This window comes from Cyprinus carpio, chromosome B1, assembly GCF_018340385.1.
Source record: "Cyprinus carpio isolate SPL01 chromosome B1, ASM1834038v1, whole genome shotgun sequence".
NCBI classification, from domain to species: domain Eukaryota; kingdom Metazoa; phylum Chordata; class Actinopteri; order Cypriniformes; family Cyprinidae; genus Cyprinus; species Cyprinus carpio.
The window spans coordinates 9,229,153-9,254,308 of record NC_056597.1 but is presented as its reverse complement, the minus strand read 5'-3'; the positions used below and the strand labels follow the sequence as shown (position 1 = coordinate 9,254,308).

The following is a 25,156-nucleotide window of genomic DNA, read 5'->3' as shown; positions in this document are numbered from 1 at the left end:
TGAGCCCAAACGGGCAGCACCAACAGCGCCCTGGCACTGCTCCCGGGCATGTCAGCCCACTGTTTCACCAGCCCTCACACTGGCTTTTCACTGCACCACGGCTCTCAAACACCTGTCAAAAGAGTGGAAAGAGTCAAGCAGCAGGTAAAACTCCACCAGGAGCCATTTAAAAGTCAATTCAGAGCAGTAGCCTTGTCCCGGATTCAGTCCCATCAGAACGAAAGGGATTCTGATTTAAGATCAAATTCTCAGCGGTCAACATAAAGAGACTAAGGCCAGACCTAGAAGCCCTTCAGGTATGAAATAAGTATTATTAGCATCATGAATTAGGTTAACTACTAAATTGTGATTACCTACAGCTGGCAAATGATGTTAAATTATCTTTATAATCAAAATGCTTTTGAGCATAAAACTGAAAATGAAATTTCCAACTTAAACTGTCTCAATTTTTGAATGCTTTGGAGCACAGACTTAAGTTTGGCCTCTTTTTAAAGAAGACATTTGGGAGATTATAGATTATTGGCCACGAGGAGTACAAGTGAGACTTATTTCCAGGGTCATTTAACCTTTTCGAATCATGTCCATGATTTTTGTGTGTGTGGGGTTTCACATAGCAAGTGCCAAAACTTTTACCAAGTTTTGCAACATTACAATGAAGTAAAATTTTATACCTACAAGTATGCTGCTACGTTGGGCTGATCTGGATACTGAAAGTACCACAGTTGGAAAGGAATTGGGGGAAAAGTATAAATGACTATTTTTTTTTTTTTTTTTTGCCCTTACGAGTCACTTCTGTTCTCATTATCTAGATTTAATATGTGGTGCTAAACAGCAGACTCTTATTAGCTCATTACACATGATTGCACAAACCTGGATGCCAATCAACACTTGTGGAGGAGATGATAGAACAAATCACATGATGCAGTTTTTTCTTTTTATTGCTATTTATTTCATTCCCTTTTTCCAGAATTCAAAGATTCACTCCCAGTGTATTATAAGCCCACAAAAAAAAAATGTTTGATTTATGGTGACAAACATAAGCGTAAAACCAAACAAAAACTGTTAATGACCAAAAACAATATCATACATCCATTTATAGTAAACTAAATACCCAACACTACACAGATTTGTATGCAAGCAAAAACACCTTATGCACTGTTTCATGCCATGAATGAACAAAGAAAAATGAATCAATTTTATTGAAGGTCACCATCTTTTCACTTTGGAGTCTTCTTTCACCCTCCAAAGCATGAGTTCCATGCATGCCGTGGCATCCTCGCGTGTGTCATGACCCACCACTGTAGCAAATGAAAAATGTGTTTCGTTTGTTTTCTTACTGAGAAACAAGCATGAGTTGTTTTAGTGTATGCAAGTCATGGTGTGCTCAGACCTGTTTCCCTTGACTACTGACTCAATTACTCAGACAGCAATTTCATGGAAGAGTTAAACGCATCTGTACAGTCCCCGTTTACATTGCCCCTACTTTACCTCTGAGTGTACGGAAAATGTGCCATAAAAAAAAGCAGATACAGCTTCTGATTCAGTGAGGTTTGTTCATGGTCATTTCATACAAATGCGATTAACAGGCTAACATACCGCTCTCTTGGATAATTCTCCGGAGATAGTCTGCAGTCAGACTGTTAAGTTCTCTTTTGTGTGGCAGACCCAGACGATGAGGAAACACCACAGAGGTGTCAATCACAGTGCTGTGAATAATCTAAAGATGGCAGAACAACCAAAATGCAATTCTTAAGTGCTTCTAATCAAAACCACAAACTTGAGTTTAAAAGCCAATGCCAAGTTGAAAAGGTTTACATCGGAACCCCAGCTACAAATTGCTCAAAAACCTTGAGCATTCCACTAGAACTCACTTTGAGAGCAGTTAAGTCATTCTCCAAGCCATGGCCAATCAGAATCGTGTCTGCATTAATAAAGCTCAAAAGCGCAGCTTGTACATCATGCAAAGATGAATTGGTACCCTTCACATCATCCTCGCTGATGCCTGAGAACCTGCGCAGGATAAAAAGTTGAGATTCACAACGTATAATTACAGTTCGCTCTTCTGAAATTGATTCAGATATTAAAAAAAAATTCAAACGATCCCACCTGGTATTATAGTCAATGACATCCTTATCAGGCTTGACAAAGGAGTCAAAGACAACTTGCAAACTGCTGTTGACCACAGTCACTCTTGCTAGTTCCAGACCTTGAGTCGTGTAACACTGGTAAAACACACATTTAAATAAAAACACATTAATATTCTTTTTAATCCTAATTATGTTTAATCTAAGCCTTACTGTTTGTGTGTCAACAGCAAAGACTCCTGGACATGTTTTGGCCACTGATGATTGAGGAAGACTGTTCACAAAGCCCTGAAGACATACTGCATCGTGGACATGAAGCTGTAAACATGTACATTAGAAAATACAGTGAATGTTTCAACTCTAGTGACTAAAAATGGAATATTAGGTTATTGGCTTGGTAAAAAGCTACAATATCACTATTGAAAATCCAGTTCAAGGAGAAATCATGGCATAAAGGAGTGGAGACAAAGCAGGTGAAATGTTTTCAGCCCCTCTGACAAAGCCTGAGTGTACGAGTATAATCCCAACACAAATCAAAATACATTGAACACTTGGCATCCAGGTGACCCAACTGCATTCTCACAACAACTGTAGCGCGTCTCAACACCTCCCGGCACTGTGAGAGAGAACACATACAGAGTAGACAATGGATAATGCTAGAAATAAAAATGTAACTTTAAGACATTCTAAACCTCTCTTACCTCGATTCTCTATTACTTTTCCATAATGGTAGTTGCACTCCTCTCTGCGGGTGTGCTTTCCACTTTTGTCAACAGAAAACGTTGCTCCACATCGACAGCAGATTCTCTTCAAAGCTGTAACCAGAGAATTCCTAATCATTTAAAAGGCTTCAAACCCTAATAGCTTCAATTATATTTAAGTTAAATAGTGTTTTGCCTTAAAAGGTGCTATATGTAGGATTGACACCGAGTGGTTGAACTAGGTATTGCAGTCCAAATTCATAATATTGGAGTTTTTTTTTTTTACCCAGTCCCCCCTCCTCAGACTTGATGCACACGCAGGTTGCCATATTGACGCTCTGACCCCTTTTGTTTGCCAGCTTCCATGACAAATGAAATACGCTGCATTTCCCACCAACTGGCAACCCGAGGTGCTGAAATACAACTGGGTAAACTGGTAGTGGGTGGATTTCAAACCAAAAACAGAGAACGACATTCCGGCCCGGAATGCACATTTTCCAAAGGAGAATAACTAACTGTAGCATTGTTTTTCAGATAAACAAGTATGTTAACTTAACATGTTTCTTAAATATCTGCAAACATATGGTATTTTTATGCTTTAGTAGAGTTAAAAACATACATACAGCACCTTTAATGATTTTAACAGTAGACTGATTGAGTATAAACCACTATACTCACGATCACTTATGCCCTTCTTGGTATCTCCATACTGGATGGCAAAATCAGCTTTATCCTTATTTTTACGAGGGAAGCTGTTTACTCGCAACATGTCCTCAGATAGAATGTGTTCCTTCAGTTGCTCATAAAGTGTCAAATCACCTGCATCAGTAAAATAAGACACTTCAATTCATCTAAATAAATGTAATTAATAAATCAAAAATAGAGATAATATAATAGCAATAGATTGATAGCATGAATGCATTTAATTGATCAAAAGTGACAGTTGAGACTTATAAATTGATACATTTATAAATTGTTCTTTTAAACTTTGTTCAAAGAACCATGAAAGAAAAATGCATCTAGTTGTTGAAACCATGTTTCAACATTCAAAATAACAAGAAATGCTACCTGAGCAGCAAATCGGCATATTAAAATGATTTCTGAAGCATCATGTGACACTGAAGACTGGAGCAATGGCTGCAAAACCCAGCTTTGCCATCACAGGAATAAATTACATTTTAAAAATGCATTCAAATAGACAATTTTTTTTACATTTTTAGAATTTCACAATATTACTCTTACTGAATTTTTTGATAAATGTAGCCTTGAGCACAATACATTTTTTTTTTTAATAAATAAGTTATTGTAAGTGAGCTAAATAAATACCCAAACTTTTGAATAGTAGTGTATCCCAATGTGTGCCGGTATACTCCCTAAAGTACCTTAGCAGGGGTTTAGAAAAATGTAAAAATCTACTTTTAATTACTACTACATATAAACAGCACAATATGAAAATAGAGTAAAGCTTACTGTCCATTTTTAATAAACTCCATCCAAAAATAAAAAAAACTGAATTATAGCGACACAGGTGAGCTCTCTAGTTTGACCCTGAAATGAGAACCAGCTCTTACCGGGTCCCTGAAGTGCTTGAGTATTTAGCGGTACATTGCCTCTAGACACATGCTGATCTCTCTCACAGGGAGCTGTAAGTACATATAAGGAGGGTGACCTGATAGGAGTGTACAGTGCAGTAAACAAAAGTGGCTGCAGTAATTTGAACAAAAGCACATGCATAAATATAACAAACATACCTTTGGCAGGCAAGATGTTTTGGTTTTTAAGTCTCTTGAGTGCATTGACAGCTATGCTTAGATACTTGAGCTTATTGATACTGCGGTCATAAACATTTTTTTCTTCTGCCAGAGCCTAGAGCGTTGAAATGGATGTATTGGAAAAACACACATTAGAAAACATAGTCAGGATTTTAAATAATGCATTATCTCTTACACACAGACCTTCTCAAACGCAGCTTGCACTGTCACAGATGATTTCAGGAACTCCTCCACAAAGAGGTTTACGTAGCGTTGACGAACATCATGTGGCACCTTTGCCCCAACCTCTTGGCGTACTTTTGCTTTTCGTTTGACACCCATAGCCTATACAATCCACAGAAATATCCCTACCTTTATCTCAACACCACAAAACAAAAGAAATTACTACCAAATTCATGTAACAATATACAAAACCTGACTTGTAGATATGGGTCTCAAGAGAAAACAACACTGACATTAGTAGAGCGAGGTAAACCTTAGCTGGTGTGTAGTTGGCTGGTTGTGGAGGATGTAGAGTTTGTGAAAGCTGAACAGGTGGAGGAGGCTGAGGTGGCCGTTGGATGGACATTGTGGTAGGAATCAGTGTCAGAGGTAAAGCACAATTTGCTTCAGGTACAATAAGGTGCAAGTTTGCCCCCAGCTGTACAGTAGCACCAACCGGAAAAATACCAACACAGGCTTAAAAAAAAAATAAATAAAACAGAAGTAAATGACAATTCCCTAAATTAGGACTAACCGATCTGATAAGATAAGGAACTGTATATGATGCTTACGGTTTTGCACTGTACTTGAATGAAGGACACTGGGTGTATAAACCTTCTTTGGAGCACTGCTTATGGCCTGGGACTGACACCCTTTCACAGCAGCAGTCAAAACGGCTGCTCTTCTTTGGCATAACTGAGTTCTGGAGGGAATGGTCAACTGGGAGCCTCCTTCTCGTAGAGGGACGATAATCTGTGCTTTGCTTTTATTGGCAGGCTGTTGAATAAAGGTTAAGTCAGAAACAGCTTTGCTATACTCAGAAATAAAATTGTCAGTATGAGATTTAAAAAAAAAAAAAAAAAAAAAAGGCTACTTTTATATATTACAACACAGAATGAATAATCTCAAACCTCAAACTTTGCCACATGTGCCACCCTTTTCTTCAACACAGCAGCTGAATTAGACTTCTCAGTTTCCTGTGCCTCTAATATTTCTTCCTGAAAATATGAAGTGCGTACATTACCACTCAAATTTGGGGTCAGGGTAAAAAAAGAAAAAGAAAGTAATACCTATATTTAGCAAGAATACAGTCAATTGACTAAAATAACAATAAAGACACTTATTATAAGGCCATTTCAAACTGCACCGACAGCTAACGGACTACATTACGTCACTTCTTAGACATTCCATGACCTATCAAACACATATTCTACTTGATCAATCAGTACAAACCATTGCAGATCAATAAAGTTATATTAAGTTAAGCAACATTTATTCTAATAAGAAATGCTCTTTGAGCACAAAATCAGTATATTTTTTCTGAATTATCATGTGACACTGAAGACTGAGTAAGCCAATTTGTAATTCTATTTCACAAAAATTACTCTCTTTACAACATTTTTGATCAGACAAACAAATTAATAACTCTAAAACCTTGAACGGTACTGTGGCCACAAAACATAACATCTACTTACAAGAAAATTAGATAATATATGAATACTTACAGGTGGATCACACTGAACCACAGGACCTTCATTTTGGTTGGCTTCCATGAAGATTCTGTAGCACTCTTCCATTGGGTCAGATTCTGAAAGATCTAAGTCCGAGTACCTGAGCTCCTCCTCAGAACTGGAGTCAATCACAATGGCTTCATTATTACTTCCTGCCATTGCTGCAGATGCAAAGGTCTGTGAAGGAACAGGTATGTCACAGGGAACAGGGAATGATGCAATTGATGTTGTCAATTTCTGCGCCACAGTTGTTCTTAGGTTTAGTTGACTAAGTGTTGGTGCAGAAACAGTTCCGGTGTCAATCCCTGAAACATATGCAGGCATATTCTGAACAAATGGTTCAACAGGACTTTTTGGAATAGTTGGCCAAGATGTTTCAGCCAGGTTTTGAGAGTGTGGACCAAACCTGTGCTCTTCTACCTTAGGTAAGGATGAAGGAAAGGACTGAGATGAGATCATGGCAAAGTACTGCTGAAATGCCTGCTCTTGGGAAATCTTGTTAGAAGGAATAACTTCTGACTTTTGAGTATAACTTGAGACATCAACTTGTGGTTCTGCCTCAAAAGTTGCATCTTGTACAACAACCGCAGGAGACTGTGAGGAAATATATTCATCTCCATAAACAGAACTGACAGGAAGCATCTTAACATCTTGATTGCATTTGATCCTCTCACTCTCACTTCTCAGATTGTCTAGACATGTAGAAATGTCATGCAGGACGCTTTCCATGTTGTGAGCCTTTTCCTCTTTTTGTGTAACAAATGCTTCCATATTGAGATTTGTAGAGTTAACTGCTTCAGGCACAGGTCCTTCTGTTAGATCCTCCAGGAAAGGCTTGGTTTCTTTTATGGAGTGCTTTGCAGTCAATACCTGTTTATTTAAGGGCTCTTCATTAGTCTCTTTACCATCTTCAGCTGGGGCATCGCTAATAGGGCATAATGTGGGTAGTTCCTTGGTTGTAGTTCCACACTGCTTTGAAAGCTTATGTTCATCTTCTAGAGGGGACACATCAATGACAAGTTCCCCTTCAGAAGACTCTTGTTCTTGTGGAATCACCACAGGTTTCGCGGAGGTCCTTTTATTCTCTTGGTCACCCTCTCTATTTTTAATTTCATGACATTGAAGTCCATCAGAAGGCAACTTTTCCTTGTGCCGCCTGGGTTTTGTTTGGTCATTTGCAAGAAGATCATTATTAACAGCATAATTCCCCTCAGGTAAATGTGGAGTACTCTTGCCTTTCTGTTTGGTCCTGCATTTTACCTGATCTTTTGCTGAAGGTGGAATGTCAATGACCAAGGTACCTTCATCGTCAGAGTCTTCAAAATGACAGGAGAGAGGCTGAACATTTTTTCCTGTTCGGTTATTCTTCAGGCTATGTTCAGTATCCGCTTTATCGGTTGACTTCAGCTTACAGTCTACTGAGCAGCTAGATAATAAATCTGCTGAGAAATTGGAACAAGGGTCATATTCCAAATCAGTCTTGGGTCTGGCACGATCAACCACATACTTAAGACCGCTGGTTGTGGAAACAGGTTTTTTGTATCTCAGATGGTTTCCATTCTGGTCTTTAGCCTTACTGTTGGTGGTTCTCAAATACTTCTCAGAGCAAAGACCTGCATCTGTCTGCACGAGGGACTGCGAAGTCTGATAGCGAGACAGTCTTTTTTGTTCTTTCTCCACCTCACATTTAACTGCCTCTATTTCTTTGTTGATCCTCTCCAATTCCTCAATGCAAGCATTACTGTCCTCATTGGTGTGAGAGGCTCCATTGGCAGAAGTGACTTCAGGATCTCCAAGTTCTAAATGTGAAGCAGAGAAACAGTTTTCTAAACAAGAAAAAAACTAAAACAAAAAAATATCCCAAAAACAATGCAAGGGCAAAATTGTTATAGATGTTTTTGGCCCCATTAGCTATTTTTTAACTCACACGTGGGATTACTTTTTAGAATATTTAGGTAAGAGTGGGAACACTAGAGAAATATAGTCTAGTAAAATCTAGTAACCCAATTCATCGGTGAATCGGTTCTTTCGGATTAAGAATCAATCGAAATTACAGTTCTTTGACGTGATGGCTCACGATTGAAATGCGTGTAGTTTCCTAACCTTTATGTAAAATAACAATGACTCATGATTTTTATTTAGCCTACCTGTCGTAGTCACGCCAGGCGTATTGTCTTTGCCGTGATTATACAAACAATAAGGTCGATTGCATCGTCCCCATCGAAGAAAGGGACAATCAGTTTCATCGAAGAGAGCTGTGGAAGGAAACATAAGAGTTGCCAGCACACGAAATTCCGAGTTATTCTGTGCACTGTTGATTGTCAATATAACGCATTCTCTCTATCTCTTGTGAGGTTGAGCATCTAATGATAACATTTTTCAAGTCTTTTAAGATGTATAACAGAACAAAGTCAGTGTGAGGAAGAGGTGATCTGCTCTCATCAAAAGTATGTAGGTTTAGCCCTTGTGTTATTGGGAAAAACTTTGGCTACGTCACCGGCTGGTAGTGTTTTAATTAATCCATCATCCCCAGGTGTGGCTGATTGGGTTTGTAGCGATGTATGATTCGTGAATGAACCGTTCTGTTGATCCGAATCTTTTCAATGAATCGCTTGAGTTAAAAACTCACTGAAAAGCAGCTCATAATTCACATTTGAGCTGTGATTGTATGCCATTTTTAATCTTAAAACAAAATTCAAAACACAACAATTAAAATATAGGCTATTACTTTCCATCCTTTTAAAACAACACATAAAATGAAAAGGGCATGTAACAAAGCCATAGCAAAATAGAACTAGATTTGGATGTTTTCTGTGGAAAATAAAACTCAGCACCACAAAGGGCGTTGTGTCAGACTGACTCAAATACTCTCCTCATCTTCTCATGACAACAGAGTTGTATAAAGAGTAATATGTATAAAATATAAGAGGAAAGGTAGAAGGAGAGTTCCTTTCATACCCACTATTTTTTTAAACTTTACTTTGTAGGGAGGGATAAAGCAGTGAGGGAGACGAATGGCATGCTCTTGATGTCTCTTTTTCTTTCGTCTTAACAGGAGTATGAAGGCCGCTGGCCTCTTTGACAGGCGAGCTGCCTCGTTGCTGTCTTTTGTTTAAATTTTTAATTTCTGAAAATCTATGATGTTATTACATTGTGCTCCAAAGGGATTGTTGGTCTCACAGACAGCCAGCAGCTGAATTCACTTTGGCTGGCAAAGCGAGCAATTAGACCCGGGATTAAAAAGGATTGAGTTTGGAGGCCTGAGGAGAGTTTGCCTGCCATTTTGAGACACTCCATTACCATCAAGAACACAAGCCATGCTGAGTTACCGCTTGAGGGTAGAGGCAGAAAAAAGCCACTCGGCGTTGCCAGGAAATACATTTGTATCTGAAGAGGTTGATTTTGACATCAGCATTGTGGAGGCAATAGTATATCCAGTGGGACCATGGCCTGATCAAATCCTGATTTTGGGACAGAGACCAGATGGAATTCATTAAGCGAAGACGGGCGGCAGCCTGCTTTTCCCTGAGTTATTCAAAGGAATTGATCTCTATTCAATAGCATCATTCAATAGTTGCTAAGAATAATTATTCACTCAAATTTATTACCACAGGTCAGTTGAGTTCCTCTTTTTTCGGAAGCAGACAAAACCATTGTGGAAGGCAATGGGGTCCAATGTCAGGCTTGGAATAATTTTTGTATTTTTTTGTGAACTATCCCTTTAAGGTGCTGCAAATATAATATTTATTCTGCAACAGTAGAACACCCCATAGAATGATACTGTAATTTTGCAAATGTGACCACAGGGATTACAAAAGGCTTATCGCAACAGAGCTGAAATCACTTTAGTTACAGTTGAAAGGACTGCCGGTCTAGTCTAAGTGTGCCAACTGAAGTTTGTATTACTCCCATGCACACTTCCAGGCTTGTCCCATTAGTTTGTCACTCATAGGATCGTTTTGCAGCAACTGAGCTCACAGCCCTGAAGGAAATGCCTTACGCGCTCATCAGTCACTAGAGAGACGGCTAGGCAGCCAGCCGAGCACATGCACATGTGAGTGTAGATTTAAGAGAGGCAAATAGCACAAACGCAGCAGGGACAGACCAGCTAAACTACAAGGAACTGTTGCTTTATAGGTGGACTAAGGCTACATTTATTTTAAATGGGGTCCAAATAGAGTAGCATGTCATTGTTCAGTTTGTTATTCTTTTTTATTTGAATGCTATAACATTATCTCAGCATGCATGGCTGTGAATGCCTTCGGATTCCAGATAAAATGTGGGTTTATTATGTCACTTTTTTGCCCTATTAATTTGTTCAAAAATACACTGCAGTTCACAATTGCTTAAATACATCTATTTTATGATGTGGATTTTAATGTATTAAATTCGATTTTGATTGTTTTTCCCATGCATGGCTATACAACTGTTCATCATAATAAAGAAAACAATCCAAAAAAGAATAACATTGTTTAAAATAAAGCCTATTAATTTGTTTGGTGCAATTACTATTTTTTTAAAAAATAGTAACAAAACTGCTTCACTGTTTACTATTTACAAAACTTTTGTCCGCAAAATTAGTAATGTGAAAAAAAAAAGTTTCAAATAAACGCTATTCTTTTACATTTTAAATTCATCAAAGAAAATGTATCATGTTTCTATAAAAATATTAAGCAACACAGCTGTTTTCAACACTGATGATACTGATATGAATTCTTGAGCAGCATATTAGAATGATTTCTGAGGGATCATGTGACACTGAAAACTGAAGTAATGGCTGCAGAAAATTCAGCTTTGTAGGAATATACAAAATTTTGTATTCAAATAGAAAATACTTTTAAATTGCAATAATATTTCACAATTTTGACTTCTGATCAAATAAACACAGATTACTTTAAAACCATTTAAAAACTTACAAACCACAAACTTCTGTACAGTACTGCATATTTGCCATTTTTAAACATGATAGGAAATTCCAGTGAGACCTTGGGTGCTGCATGTTCTTACAACAAATCCAATCTTTCTAAATGTTAAATGCGTATGTAAGCACTGTTTAGTCTGCAACATGATATCATAAACTGAATAAGGCTTCCTCCAGACAAACCACAGTTCTGGGCTCTGCGGGTACAGTCCAGACACTCAGATCTAACGTATCTCCGTTTACAGAGAAGGGCCAAGAGCTTTTATTCGTGATTGATGGAGTGGACGGCCCTCAGGTCTTTGGAGTTCATCAGTATTCACAAAGCATTCCAGTCTGAGTCATAAGACAGAAGCACAAGGCATAATGACTAGAAAGCATGTGCACAGGAGGCAGGACGTGTCTGTACGCAGACACACACAGCTTGCAGAACAAAAGCGATGAGACGAGGTCACATGAACTTGGGATTTATTGAAACAGAACAATGTTGGGTTACAACATGGCAGCGTTCAGTGTAGCTTATTCTCTTAAGAGTGTGTAACAACTTCAGGACAGGAATGAACAGGACTGGAATTGCAGTCAGCATATTCTCAGTCTGGAAGGGGCAGGCCAACACCACACTATTGTAGGCTGAGACAAACAGCAGTGGCATGCAGAGGAGCTTATTTACATAATGGACAAAGATCTCTCCAGGTCTGCAGGTCCATCTAGTGTCAGCCTGAGAGAACATCAACTACTGGAAAACACTACTGTATGAGCTCATTTAAATTCATGTAATGCAGCTATGATGTAAGAGCGGCAATATCATTTGCTGTCTTGCAGAGAATGTAATTGTAAAAAATAACTCTGTTCTGGTGATTTGGAACAAACACCCCAAGACTAAACAAAGGTTTGGTCTTTTCATCACAACAGTATACTATGTTAGAAGTTTATACAGCATCTGTGTACAGTCTACAGGTTTTCCATTTAAAAATATATGAATATTAACAATATACTGCTGAAAAGATCAAAGGTCATTTACATGGAATGGAATCTTTCCAGATATCATATATCTTTGATCAATATATGTACAATTTGTGACCAGGATAACAATCTCAGGATGAATAGCCTGTTTAATTACACTAAATGTTTTTCCAACAAGCGTTTTTACTGTATGAAGAAAAGATACCATATCAAAGAAAAATCAACAATCATTCATGTTCAGTCATGTAAACACAAAAGTGTTTACACGTAGCTTTTTCACTTTTTGATAAAGAAAATGTTCAATGAAAATGATGGTAATGTTGAAAGAACTATAATATTTTTTATGTTATATTACTGTATAAAGAAAAAATTACTGCATTGTATTCTATTGAATTTATTTAATGGGATCAGTGCAAACGTTTTGCAGGAAAGTAAAAATCAAACGGCAATGTTTTCCACCAAATGCTATTATTGTCCAACAAAAGTGTTTATATATTATAGCTTTTAAGAATAAAAAGAAATTGTAAAGAAACTGTTCAATGGGGGAAAAAAGTAAAATATAGTTTTTTTAATGCATTTTATATTACTCTGTATACATTATATATTTCTATTTTAAGAAAATGTTTTAAAAAGCTTTTCCTAATAAATCTATTTATTATAAGAGATCAATGTAAATTTTGCTGAAAAGTAAAAATCAAAAAAAAAAAAAAAAAAAAAAAAAAACATAAAAATTCATCAGTGGCCCGAGTGGACAAACAGAAATATTTTATTGTTGGGTCCCGTACACGTATCAGATTTCAGGTCAAAGGGTGTAAAAGTTATTAATCATTTAATTTTCACCAACTTTACGAGATAATACAGAGGCGGTTATCTCACCTATTATAATTATCAAATGTCATCAGTCATTAAAATCCTTTAAAACCTGATGAAACATAATAAAAGGTAATCAAATCTTGTAAGACTCAATCTTTCTATTATATCTTTCCAATAAGCCTCGGCTTATGGCTTCCCATGGAACGTCCTTCTATCACTGTACAGTGGAGAAGACTTTCAGAAGGAGGTCAGCAGCAAGGCCTGGTGAGATATCTCCACTCGTGACCCTTCGCTCCAGCTCCGGGAGCTCGGCATGCACCGCTGGATGCTGCTGGAAGTGCCGTACAGCGTTCTCCTGGATCAGATTCCACAACCACACCTTCTGCTGAGTTTGCCGCCGGACGCGGAGCTCCCCGCTACTCAGCATCGCATCTCGGAACTGTAGCATGGTATCCCACAGCTCAGGCACACCCTGCCCCGTCTGAGAAGATATGCGGACCACCTGACCACAAATGGGAAAGAGAAAGAAAACACATAAAATATGCTGGTGTAGATGTGGAGAGCTAAAGAAAGATGAAAACAGAGAGAATGGATGCGGGCAGATGCTATACTTCTGAGCAGCCAGAATGTGGAAATGTAAAGGGAGCTCGCCCACACACATCACTCCATCCTCGTCTTCACTGAAAGACCTATATACTACAGTCTTTAGGGCGGGTGAAAAAAAAAAATCAATATGACCGTCGCATTCTCCAGTACAGGGATGGAGCTCAGAAATCATGCTGCTGAGAGGAGACAAAGGCTTTAGCGGTTTTCATCCATGTGGGTGGCCTCTAATCAGTGAAATGCATGAGGCAGCATTTGGACATTCAAATGGATGCCTATGTTGGCTCTGTGCCCTGTGGGTAGAAGTAATACTGGTGGTGAGGGGACAAAGAGGAAAGACTTGTCAACATGATGGGAAATAACAACAGACTACTCCGCTGGCCAGGATACTTCTTTTTAGCAGATAATAAGGATACATAAATAAAACAAGTTTAACATGGAAGCAATTCTTATATGGGAGGAAGTGGGAGAAGGAAATATGTTAAAATAAGGAGAGGGCTATATACACACACACACACATTACCAGTCAAAAGTTTTTGTACAGTATGATTTTTTAATGTTTTTTAAAAAATTCTCTTCTGCTCAAGCCTGCATTTATTCCAGTTGTTTTATTGTAATGAAAAGCATGATTATGAAGTCGCACACCTTTGGTTTCCAGACTTTGGACTTCTTTCGGAGTAACTTCAGGGCACTTGTGTATTCTGCCTGTATCCTCCGTGCTGGAACAACCAGTTCACCATCTGATTTTGTAACCACCACCAAGTCAGCCATCTCAATGATTCCTCTTTTGATTCCCTTTTTGAAAATACATTATAAGCCACTCTCAGCGAGACTACCACAAACAAACCTTCACAACATAAGAATCAACGATAATATAAAACATAATAGCTTCAGAAAATCTGGATAATGTTCTATGGCAGTAGTTTGCAATTACTTGGACTCCAAGGCATTTATTTTAAAATACATTTAAAATATTGTTTTTTAAAATAAAACATTTCATTTAAAATGAATCAGAACTTTAACTGAAATCATTTTAAGTCATCTTAAGGTCCCCATGGAAGTTTGCTGAGGCCCCGGACTCCTCCTTCTAAGTAAAGGCAGTGTGTACAGTATACCTGTAGTTCATCGCCCCCTGCTGGTGGGATCAGCAGCACAAACATATCCACCATGTCAGCCACAGCAAACTCAGACTGACCAACACCTGTGGAAAGATTTGAACTTAAGTGACACTGCGGAGTTACTTTGCATACATAGATGTTTTTAAGAAAATTAATAACATAATGAAACCCATAACAAAGGCTTACCCACAGTTTCCACTAACACAATGTCATAGCCTGCACCCTCACAGAGGAATATGGCTTCGTTGGTGGTTCTTGTCACACCGCCGAGGGTTCCTGATGTGGGAGATGGTCGGATGTAAGCGTTCATGTCTCTGGAGAGCTCTGTCATTCGTGTTTTGTCCCCCATCAGTGAACCTGCATACAGCGGTAGCTACTTATAAGATTAACTGTTGATTAAGAAATTATTTTTATTTAGAAGAATGCATTAAATGGATCAAAAGTAGCAGTAAAGACAAAGAACGCTGTTTTTTTTAATTTTCTATTCATCTAAGAATCATGAAAAAAAAATTGTTTTCTATGAAAATATGAAGCAGCGCAACTGTTTGCAGTATTAACACTAGTAAGAAATGTTCCTTGAGCAGCAAATCAGCATATTAGAATGATTTCTGAAGGATCACGTGGCATTGAAAACCCAAGCAATGGCTTATGAAAATTCAGCGTTGAATCAGAGGAATAAATTACATTTTAAGAATATCCAAAAGAAAAAAAAAGTTATTTTTAATTATATTAATTCACAATATTGCTGTTTTTATTGTATTTGTGATCAAATAAATGCAGCCTCGATAACGATAAGGTCAGAAACGACCCCAAACTTTTGATTAGTAATGTATGTGTGAACAGCTTCAGCAGTGAAAATATGAAAATTATGTAAATATGAAAATTTGTAACCACATAACAGCTGACTAAAGTGACTTACAAACAAGTATATACATATGCAAACATCTAAAGCACAAAGATAAAACTGGCAGCACCATCTTCTGGTAGCAAAACCTTCTGTTATCTGAGCGTCTGTTCACCTCCAGTTGTGCAAGAGGAAGGATCCACGGCCAGTACCGACACTTTATGTCCTCTTCCTGTCAGCATTTTCCCAATGACCTCGATGAATGAAGACTTTCCAGCACCAGGCGGACCGGACAGTCCTGAAGTCACATGAACAAAGATGTGATTGAAGATCGAGTCAATCATGCAAACAGCTCAGTTCACATCACCTTACTGACCCACTCTGAAGGCCACTGGATTTCCACCATTGCGTTTCTCCTGCTCCTGACGGAAGGCCAGCACTCTCTGAAGCAGAACCTGGGCCAACTCTTTCTTCCTTGGATGCTGGGTCTCTTCAAGGGTTATAGATTCAGAGAGAGCTGCCCTTTGACCTCCGATAAGTCCATCATAAAGCTTGGTCAGTAGTCTTTTCTCTCTGTCAGTCAGGTCTGAAATGTGATGGCTTAAGGCAGTCTCTGTTGAAGCGGATCTCGTCTGTTGGAGGGTGCAGAGGGAGGCATAGCACAGTTTTCCAGCAGGCTTACAAAGGGAATGTCTTAATGCCGTTGTACTGCGTATAGAAGAAAGTGCAACAACACGATGAAGAACTGGAAAAACTCTAGTCGGACCCATCTTCCTTTTTCAGTTGAGTAGATGTTGTTCTGTGAAAATAGCAAAGAACATTTATGTGAATAGCTTTCATGTGTAGAAGTGGTAAACATTACAGCCTTATTAAAATATCATGTCATGTTCTATGAATAATGTACAAAATAGGGCCTCATTTCTGTTTTACATATAAATAAACTGAAAGGAGGTGTTTTAACCTTTAGGAACTTAACTTAATATAATTCATATGAGAATTTTCAATGAGGTAAAATTGTAACATTGTTACTAAAATTTTGGGAAATGCGAGTTTAAAACACTAATTTACTTCTTGACCAGTATAGAAATAAACTGACAAAAATTTCTAACGTTATGTAAATAATGTTATTAATAAATAACAGTGTTGAGAATTTAGCTTAAAATAAGCAGTCTCTCGTTAGGCTTGTTTGGGACCAAATGTTTGTAGTTACTGATAAAGTTTTAGAGTAGCATATATATATATATATATTGTTAGTATTGTTTGGGACCAAATGTTTATATATAGTTATATGATATAAGTTTTAGATATGTATATGTATATATGTGTTTTGTTTTTGTTTTTTTACCTTTGATTTAATACATTCGAGGCCCAAATTTTTATTAAAAATAAAAATGTGTTATATAATACTATTATATCAAATATAGGATTTGTGCCTTTAATAATAGTTTAAAAGAAGGCCATGGACATTTACCTATAGGACTACTATTGCAACATTATGCTAATTTGATATTAGTCACTACAAAAATACAGATATAGACTCTATAGGTATAATAATAATAATAATAATAATATAATAATAATACAGAGATAGACTCTGAAAGCTTTGTACAATATCATGGAAATGCCATATTAGCTCATGCTTATTTTACAGTGATAACAAAAACTGTAGTAACCAGGATATTTGGGCGAAAACTATAGTTTCTTACCATAGTAAATTATAAATTACATGGGAGCAACAGATCGTTGTTATTAGATCACATCAGTTCTTAACACATTTCAGTCTGATCACATAAATGACAGCGTGTTCATTGAATCAGGCAGGACAGGAACCTGAAACTCATGATCAATCAAAGCTCACCAAGTTTCCTTAAACCGTCGGTTTAGCGTCTTAAGCCCATCTGTGGTTCAGGTGCTGTGTTCATTTGGGCAGACTGATTAATACGCGAAATCTTCAGTCATATATCTCACGGGTTCCCAAATCAGCTGTGACACTATCACTAATGCTCCGAGGTCGTGTAAGTAAGGAACGTCAATGATTTTTAAAATAAAAGTGTTCCCTCTTCAAAATTAAAGTCCCCATTCGCAAAAATATAAATAAATAAATAAAAGGTACTATGTATGTATGTATGTATATATATATATATATATATATATATATATATATATATATATATATATATATATATATATATTTAATCTAGTATATAGTTTTATCGTCTTTATCAACATAGCAAACACAATTAAGTTGAAAAAGCGTTTTTCCACGTTGTAAAAAGTCATTACGTTTTTGTATGTACTGGTATTTATTAACGGCAGTATTTTTTATTTATTTTTTGTCAAAGTATAAATGCATCATTTTGTCACGTTGCACATACAAAAGTCATCATTGAAGATTTTTTTTGTAGCATTTCTGATACTGTCGTCACATTTTTAAATGCATTATTCCATCATCAGATACATCATTCATTCAATCATTAAATCATTAATTTTACTACAAAACAAATCCAACGATGTAATAATTTATTTTTAAGAATGAATAGAATATTAAAGAAAAATAAAATAATATTAAAAGAAGTAATGATGTATAAATATATAGATGCCAACATAACGCACTTGACAACTGCTTTTTTTCCCCAACAGGACGTCAGACTTCTGGACTCCTGACCTGCATTGTATCCTGTCCAGACACAGGCATGAGCTGTCTGCTGCCCTCCTGTGGCAGAGAGAGAAAACATAACCATTAATAGGAAAAATCTCTGATGTGCTTTTTTTGCTGTGAGGGAAAAGGTATGAGTTGTTTGGTGTTATCTTATAATTTCTGATGAAGTCACAGTAAGCCAAGAGAGAGAGTTTGAAAGAATAAAGCATTGTTGTTGTAGCCTAAGAGTATTCAGCATTACTTCCAGGAATGAAGAGAAATATCATCAGCTTTATCCAAAAGCACATGAAGTTTGTTTGTTTGTTTGTTTTTACATTGTCTAAGCATGACTAGAGTTTGTGCAATGTTTAAAAACAACATTTGTTGTGGTACAGTATGTGAATATAATGTTTTATAGCCTATAGAGAAAGACTTATCGGAGAGTGCTATCCCAGGTAAGCACCGTTTGGGATAAAGTGACTTTAAAGTGATCTTTATTTACATAATTGTATACAATTTAGCAGCATATATGCTACATGTTTTGAACATTTAAAACCTTATAAACATAGTTATGGGAAATATTTGGCTTGCAAATGCTTGTAATGTTTAATGAAGTGAAAATGTATCAGAAATAGGCTATTATAATCCAAAATATAATATTATTTATTTATTTATTTTATTAAGACGTGTGCTGTAGGTACGTTTCAGCAATATATATATATATACATTTCATATATATATAATATATATATATATATTGGTGTACTTGATTTGCTCGTATCGTTAGATACAAATATTGAATGATATAAATGGACAACATTAGACAAGATTCTTTCCTGCGCGATTCTCTTATGATGTCACATTCAGAATTCGAAGTTGGTTCACAGTTGTGGAATGTGAGAGAATGTAAAGAGGTGAAACTCCAATATTACTTTTGTGGGTAGTTTAGAGAGACAGTGTGTTCGTTTGATCATGGGTCAGCGAATTTCTTGTGTGAAGAAAGTGATAAATAGCAGGTGTGTGTACAATTCCCATCTAAGTACACTACAGTCCTCCGCCAACACGCCACATCCTCATCACTGTGAAGAGAGGCATGCTGGTTCTGCTGAGGAAGATGAAGGAGAGAGGAAGAGGGTGATGAGGAAGAAAGGGAGGTTTTGGAGGGGGCTGGCCTGTTTCTCCTTCTCTCGCCCAAGAGCTGGTCAGGACGGGAAAGCTCAGGGTGAGAAGCTGGAGCAGGCTGGATCTTCTAGGTGCTCTACTGATGGTATATCACTTCAACGTTATGTAAATATACATAGAATAGAGAACTGTAAATGAAAAAGTTTCTTATTAATGCTGCTGTCATATTAGAGAAAGTATAATTTTTTATGATTATTCAATATTTTGTTTTCTATTCTCCTCTTTAGATCAGGTTTCTCTAAAGAGCATCACATGTACTGCAGTGGATTGTGATCATCAGGAAGCTCCTAGCAGCAGCTCTGACATCCTCCCCTCTTCTGAGGAGCAGCAGATGCAGGAGCATCTTCAGTCGTGTGTCGATGATAGGCCAGTTAATCTGTCAGAGGGTGAGATTGTGTCCCTGCTGACAGAACAACTGGACAATGATGTGGTCATGAGCATTGAGAGTGAGTTTACTGCCATAATCCAAAACATACACACATGCATTATGGATGCTTGATATATAATACAGAAATGAACATTCAGGTTGTTTATGTATCGGAAAAACATATCACCACAAATATTCCATAAAGTTTCTCAAATAATATTAGGCCATTGAAACTACTCATATATATGACAATGTGAAAAAAAAAGTTCTTTTAATAGACATCTGCTTGAACTACAACATTGGCGTTAAACTGGGGGAAGGAGGATTTGGTGCCGTTTTTGAGGGAGTGCGATGCAAGGATGGCGTTCCGGTAATTTTTTTTTCTATATAGTATCTATCTAATAAATAGTTGTTTTGTCTTGTGTACAGCTGACCTGTTTAAACTATCAGACTGACCTATCAGAACATAATCTGCATGCTTTTATATTAATGATTGGACTTTGATTTCACAACACAACGTTCATTTTCATTAATTATTTGTTTTGTTGATCAGGTGGCACTGAAATTTGCCAGAAAAATGGAAAACATGGAATATATCAACATTGTAAGTATGCTGCACTCTCTCTGTTATCTCCTCTCAGTCTCTGTTTTCAATGTTATATCAGCTTTAATCATAGACAGGCAAATTATTTACTTATTAAAAACGGTCTTTCCTCTAGCCTGATCATGCCAAACCCGTTCCCCTGGAAATTGGCCTGACAGTCCTTGCCAATAAGGGTCCCAGCTCACCCCACATCATTGAGCTGCTGGACTGGCAGGAGCTCCCTGACCATTATGTTATGGTCCTGCAGCGCCCCTCGCCCTGTGAGAATCTCTCTGTCTTTTCGGAGTGCTGTGGGGGCATCTTCGACGAAGACTTCGCACGGCATGTGATGCAGCAGGTCATTGAGGCTGCTGACAAGTGCTGCAGCCGAGGAGTTCTTCATAGAGACATCAAGCTGGAGAACTTGTTAGTGAACACGGACACCCTGGACGTGACACTGATTGATTTCGGCTGCGGGGACCTGCTGCATGAAATGCCATACAACACCTTTAGTGGCATGTATTATCTAGATTTTGTGCAGTATTTTTGACTTTCAAGTGTAGATAGACAAACTTGTCGTGTTGCACATGCTAATGGATGCAGAGAAAACATGCTCTGGCAATTCAAACAATTCTATTTCCTCCAGGCACAAGGAAGTACTGCCCCCCTGAATATTTAGAGACGGGCAAGTACAACGGACGGCAAGCAACAGTGTTTTCACTGGGGGTGGTTTTGTACACGTTGGTTTGCGGCTATTATCCAGACCGAACCGATCTGGACAAGATCAAGGACTGGCTGTGGTATCTGCCCAGCTTGTCAAAAGGTGAGATCTTCACAAACAAGGCCAACAGTAATTCTATATCATAGAAAAACAAGAAAAAGTAACATCTGAGCCAAGTGGATTTATAAAAGATGGCCATCTTGCTGGATTTTTTTGTGAGCAGGTGTAAAGTTTTAAGATAGTAGTCAAATGTCTCTCTTTTCTTTCTGAACAGAATGCAGCCATTTGATCAATGCCTGCCTGCATCCCAACCCTGCCGAGAGAATTCCTCTTGACAGACTCCTTCTCCATGACTGGTTTAAGGTAACTATATGATTAAGTGAATTGTTTTTGGTAGATTTATGATAAACATAAAATTATAGAGATAACTTATGAAATTTGTTAATTTTAGTTTTTTTTATTTATGTTTGTTTTTATGTAGTCAAAATTGTTTTAAATTCTCGGAGACAAGAACACCCTGCAACAGCCACCTAGGAACTGCTCTTTAGTCAGCTTAGTGTCTGGTGGGCTGACACAAGTGGCCCCTCCATCCCTCCAGTCCTTAGCGTCTTGCAAGGCTGGAAAGCTCGGGTAGCGTCTGGCGCCAGGTCCTGAGGCAGCAATATTTGCGTCTTGCGGTATTGCTGCCTAGAGACGTGGACATAGGTTTCTGTATATAGTTATTTTGTTTGACACTTTTTTTAATGCTCCCATTAATGATGGGCACCCCAGTGTCAGATCTGCCCACTGCTAGATCTTCCTGTCTCAATCACCCCAGTGCCAGATTTCAATCTTGGCCGTCCCAGAGGGTGTATGGCTACCCAGAGCTTCCTGTCAAAGATGCCGCTGAGGTTGCCTGAGCTTTTAGTTTTGGTGACTTTAGTAGGCAGTAGTTCTGCCACGGACATCTCAGTCTCCAAAGTTCTGTCATGGCCATCCAGATCCTACAATCCATGTCATGGATGGCCCCAGCCAGAGCCGCCAGTCCAATTTTTTAGAGCTCCCGTCTCAACCTCTCCAGGACCAGAGTTCATTTGATTGCCACTCCAGTCCAAAAGATTCCTGTTCTGGCCACTCCATCCATCTCAGAGGTTCCTATGGTTCCTACTAACATTTCCTGTTGAAGCCGATAAGGTAGCAGTCTAGCAGAGCTCCCTGGAGGCCTCGGAGATTCTTTGTTCCTGCCCAAGAATGACTGGAAAAAAACTCTGGAAGGAACATCTTCACACATTCAGAAATAAATTGTAGCATGATATATTTTGTTTGTTTCATAATTAAGTGAAATGGCAGAAGTTAAAAATGTTGCCTTATGTCTTCTGGAGGGCTCCCTTCTTGCAGACTTCAGTTCCAACACTTCTCCATCACACTTGGCTGTTTTTTTTTCCCTCTAGTAATCCTATACACCATGAGCTGGTTAAGGTGTGTCTGATTAGGGTTGGAGCTAGGGCTCCAGACTGCGATATGTTATAAACTGATCAATCGGCCAAAATGATCCAATGTTAATGTTTTTTGTTTTGTTTTTGTTTTTTCAGTGGGATGACTAAAATATATTGTGGTGAACAAACACTACTTGTGTAAAAATTTATGGGGCCCCCCTTCGTAGAAATCACGTCCGAAAGGGCCAGACCGAAGGGCACTTTAGCATCGGCGATTAAAGGGGCAGCACCAGGGCATATATATATATCGGCGATATATATATATATATATATATATATATATATATATATATATATATATATATATATATATATATATATTATTTCATATTTCTCTGAAATTAAAAGAATACTGTACATTGTAATTTCATTGTAAAAGATATTTAGTCTGGAGCCCTGAGCTGATGTTCCTTTCAAGTGGAGTCAGAAATATCATAATTAGCAGCTCTGAACACAAGTAAAGTTGTATTTACAAGTGGAAACTTGGTATTAGGGTGATACGTAATTTGCTGAGGTGGTGTGGTGTTGAAAGGGACATGTTGATTTGAATCATGGCAGAAGCACTTATCTCTCTCTCTTTCTTTCAGCTGCTCCCATTAGGGTTCACCACAGCGGAATTATCCATACAGAAGCACTGATCTATAATATAGATACTATATCTATAATCTGTATATTAAAATCAGTGGATGAAAAGCAAGTCTGTAGTGAATGGTTGAAGTTTATTACTCCATTTTCACAGTTTTCTTATTGTAACAGTTTTATTAAATTTGTGATACCATGGATGAATAAAAATTTAAAAAAATAAAAAAAGGATAAATTATTTTATCCTCCATCTATAATAATGACATATTTGACGCGTCACTAGCTCCATCTGCTGGTGAGTTTTTATAAATGCATCAGGTTCAGAAACTGTTTCGTACCCCTGTGGACTTCAGAGATGTGTTTAAGCATTGAGGTGGAGCACTAAAGTCTCTCAAAAACTATAACGTTTAGGTGAATTCTGGCATCTCTTATATTTTAAAACAATATATGAGGACAGAGAAAAGAACAGATACCAAAACCAACACACAGTTCTGGTGTTCAAGCTGTGCCATTAAAACCTATTTAAAATATTAAAACAAAAACAAATACTCTATCTGTGATTTGTTAATGTAAAAAATGTAAAAAATATAGGTTTCTTACTTGCCACCTGGAATAACCATTTGACACAACCCCTCTTCCAACCTGTAGTGACCACTACTTGCATTGAACAGTCCAACCTCATATAATTGCATTTTGTAGGCCCCTATTGTACGAGATGGCAGTTGAGGTCTGCTGTGCTTGCAGAATTTAGTTCCATCCCTGATTAAACACATATTAACTAGTTAATCACGTTCTTCAGGATTACTAGAAAGTTAAAGGCAGGTTTATTTGATCAGTTTTAAACTCTTTAGTACAGTGTACCTCGATGGTCACAGTTGAGAAAACTTAAGCCTACAATACAGTTATGGGCCATCAGATTAAGGAGAAGCTGTTGTGTCGTTCTATAACTTGTGATCTTTATCTTAAAAAACATTACTACATCACTTTGACCTTCCCCCATCACATTGTCCCTAGTTTTTTGGTGGACATGATCTTCTTTCAAAATCATGACTGATATCATAACTTCACATAAATATTCAAGACATGCAAAATGTTTTATTAAGTATTAAGCAGAACTTACTTTTACTTACTATCATTCAAACGTTTCAATAGATTTAACATAATGTTTTGTTTTTTTTAAATGTATGAACTGATTATGATTTGTCACTAGAGGGAGCTGTCCACAGAGTTTTTATGGTGAACTTATAACGGTATAAATGTAATGTGTTGAATGTAAAAAAAAAAAATAAATAAATATTAATAAAGTGATACATATGGTTCACCTTTAAAAAATATATGTAGGTATTGATAAGGCTTCTTACCAACAGGCAGATTTTCACTTCACAAGACGTTAATTGATGGACTGGAGTAGTTTTGATAATTTGTGGATAATTTTGATGTTTTTATCAGCTGTTTGGACTCTCATTCTGACGGCACCCATTCACTGCAGAGGATCCATTGGTGAGCAAGTGACATAATGCTAAATTTATGCAAATCTGTTCCAGTACAAACTTAATTACATTTTGGATGACCCAAGGGAGAGTACATTTTAAGCAGCTTTTTATTTTTGAGTGAACTATCCCTTTAAAATTATATCTGAATGTTTATCTTGGTTTATCAGTACTGTGTGGGCAAAATATTCTTGCATAAAGGTTTACAAACAGCAGTCTGCACTGGGCAGAGGTTATCATCGGAAAGGTACCTGGCTGGTTCTTGTGGTTAATTGCCACTGATTGGATGAAGGATGGAGAGAACGACGAGGATTGGAAATGAAAGGCATATTCAGAATCAACAAAGAGGTGTTGGGGTGAATGAGAAAAGCCCTCCCATAAATTCAGGGCTATCTTTGTAACCTTTGACCTACCACTGCTACAGTTACAGCACTGTGGTAGCCATGGCAGCTACGATCAATAAAGCAATGGGGGATGACATCATTGCACAGCACATACTCACAACTGGTGAATTAAAGGAAAACCCCGAAGCTAAGAATCTAAAAGCTTTATTTGTGCTTTGTAGATTTATTTCTATATTTAGTATATTA

At 37.5% G+C, this 25,156-nt stretch overlaps 3 protein-coding genes across 4 annotated transcripts; 1 reads left to right on the top strand and 2 right to left on the bottom strand.

The window, feature by feature from the left end:
* Nucleotides 1–1,172: 1,172 nt before the first annotated feature.
* On the bottom strand, nt 1,173–8,755 carry zgc:152968 (uncharacterized protein LOC564848 homolog). Its single transcript, XM_042716505.1, has 16 exons — nt 8,417–8,755; nt 6,264–8,068; nt 5,670–5,756; nt 5,331–5,535; nt 5,033–5,235; nt 4,741–4,881; nt 4,537–4,651; nt 4,357–4,428; nt 3,464–3,604; nt 2,786–2,899; nt 2,627–2,700; nt 2,298–2,402; nt 2,107–2,222; nt 1,872–2,010; nt 1,597–1,717; nt 1,173–1,298 (listed from the first exon to the last, which is right to left on the bottom strand). Exons 1-16 carry the CDS (start codon nt 8,538–8,540, stop codon nt 1,207–1,209), a joined length of 3,654 nt encoding a protein of 1,217 aa, XP_042572439.1. The 5' UTR covers nt 8,541–8,755; the 3' UTR covers nt 1,173–1,206.
* A 4,138-nt stretch (nt 8,756–12,893) lies between these two features.
* mmaa (metabolism of cobalamin associated A) lies at nt 12,894–17,563 on the bottom strand. 2 transcript variants are annotated; one of them, XM_042716503.1, is made up of 7 exons: nt 17,387–17,563; nt 15,905–16,327; nt 15,704–15,826; nt 14,871–15,041; nt 14,682–14,767; nt 14,212–14,361; nt 12,894–13,465 (listed from the first exon to the last, which is right to left on the bottom strand). In XM_042716503.1, exons 2-7 carry the CDS (start codon nt 16,296–16,298, stop codon nt 13,178–13,180), a joined length of 1,212 nt encoding a protein of 403 aa, XP_042572437.1. In that variant the 5' UTR covers nt 16,299–16,327; nt 17,387–17,563; the 3' UTR covers nt 12,894–13,177. The 2 variants fall into 2 exon arrangements, with proteins under 2 accessions (XP_042572437.1, XP_042572438.1); XM_042716504.1 differs by lacking the exon at nt 17,387–17,563 and adding an exon at nt 17,235–17,375.
* Nucleotides 17,564–19,010: 1,447 nt separating this feature from the next.
* LOC109058270 (serine/threonine-protein kinase pim-1-like) lies at nt 19,011–22,602 on the top strand. The gene is made up of 8 exons (XM_042717575.1): nt 19,011–19,433; nt 19,576–19,794; nt 19,994–20,085; nt 20,269–20,319; nt 20,435–20,813; nt 20,945–21,121; nt 21,294–21,382; nt 22,591–22,602. Exons 1-8 carry the CDS (start codon nt 19,139–19,141, stop codon nt 22,600–22,602), a joined length of 1,314 nt encoding a protein of 437 aa, XP_042573509.1. The 5' UTR covers nt 19,011–19,138.
* Nucleotides 22,603–25,156: the final 2,554 nt, after the last annotated feature.

Coding starts and splice junctions, on each gene's coding strand:
- zgc:152968 (XM_042716505.1), bottom strand. CDS start 8,540: ATGTTTCCTTCCACAGCTCTCTTCGATGAAACTGATTGTCCCTTTCTT. Junction 8,069..8,416: donor GCCTGGCGTGACTACGACAG/GTAGGCTAAATA, acceptor CTTCACATTTAG/AACTTGGAGATCCTGAAGTC. Junction 5,757..6,263: donor TGGTTCAGTGTGATCCACCT/GTAAGTATTCAT, acceptor TCATATTTTCAG/GAAGAAATATTAGAGGCACA.
- mmaa (XM_042716503.1), bottom strand. CDS start 16,298: ATGGGTCCGACTAGAGTTTTTCCAGTTCTTCATCGTGTTGTTGCACTT. Junction 15,827..15,904: donor TCCAGTGGCCTTCAGAGTGG/GTCAGTAAGGTG, acceptor ATGTGACTTCAG/GACTGTCCGGTCCGCCTGGT. Junction 15,042..15,703: donor TTCCTCTTGCACAACTGGAG/GTGAACAGACGC, acceptor CGCTGTATGCAG/GTTCACTGATGGGGGACAAA.
- LOC109058270 (XM_042717575.1), top strand. CDS start 19,139: ATGGGTCAGCGAATTTCTTGTGTGAAGAAAGTGATAAATAGCAGGTGT. Junction 19,795..19,993: donor TGTGGTCATGAGCATTGAGA/GTGAGTTTACTG, acceptor TTCTTTTAATAG/ACATCTGCTTGAACTACAAC. Junction 21,122..21,293: donor TCTGCCCAGCTTGTCAAAAG/GTGAGATCTTCA, acceptor CTTTCTGAACAG/AATGCAGCCATTTGATCAAT.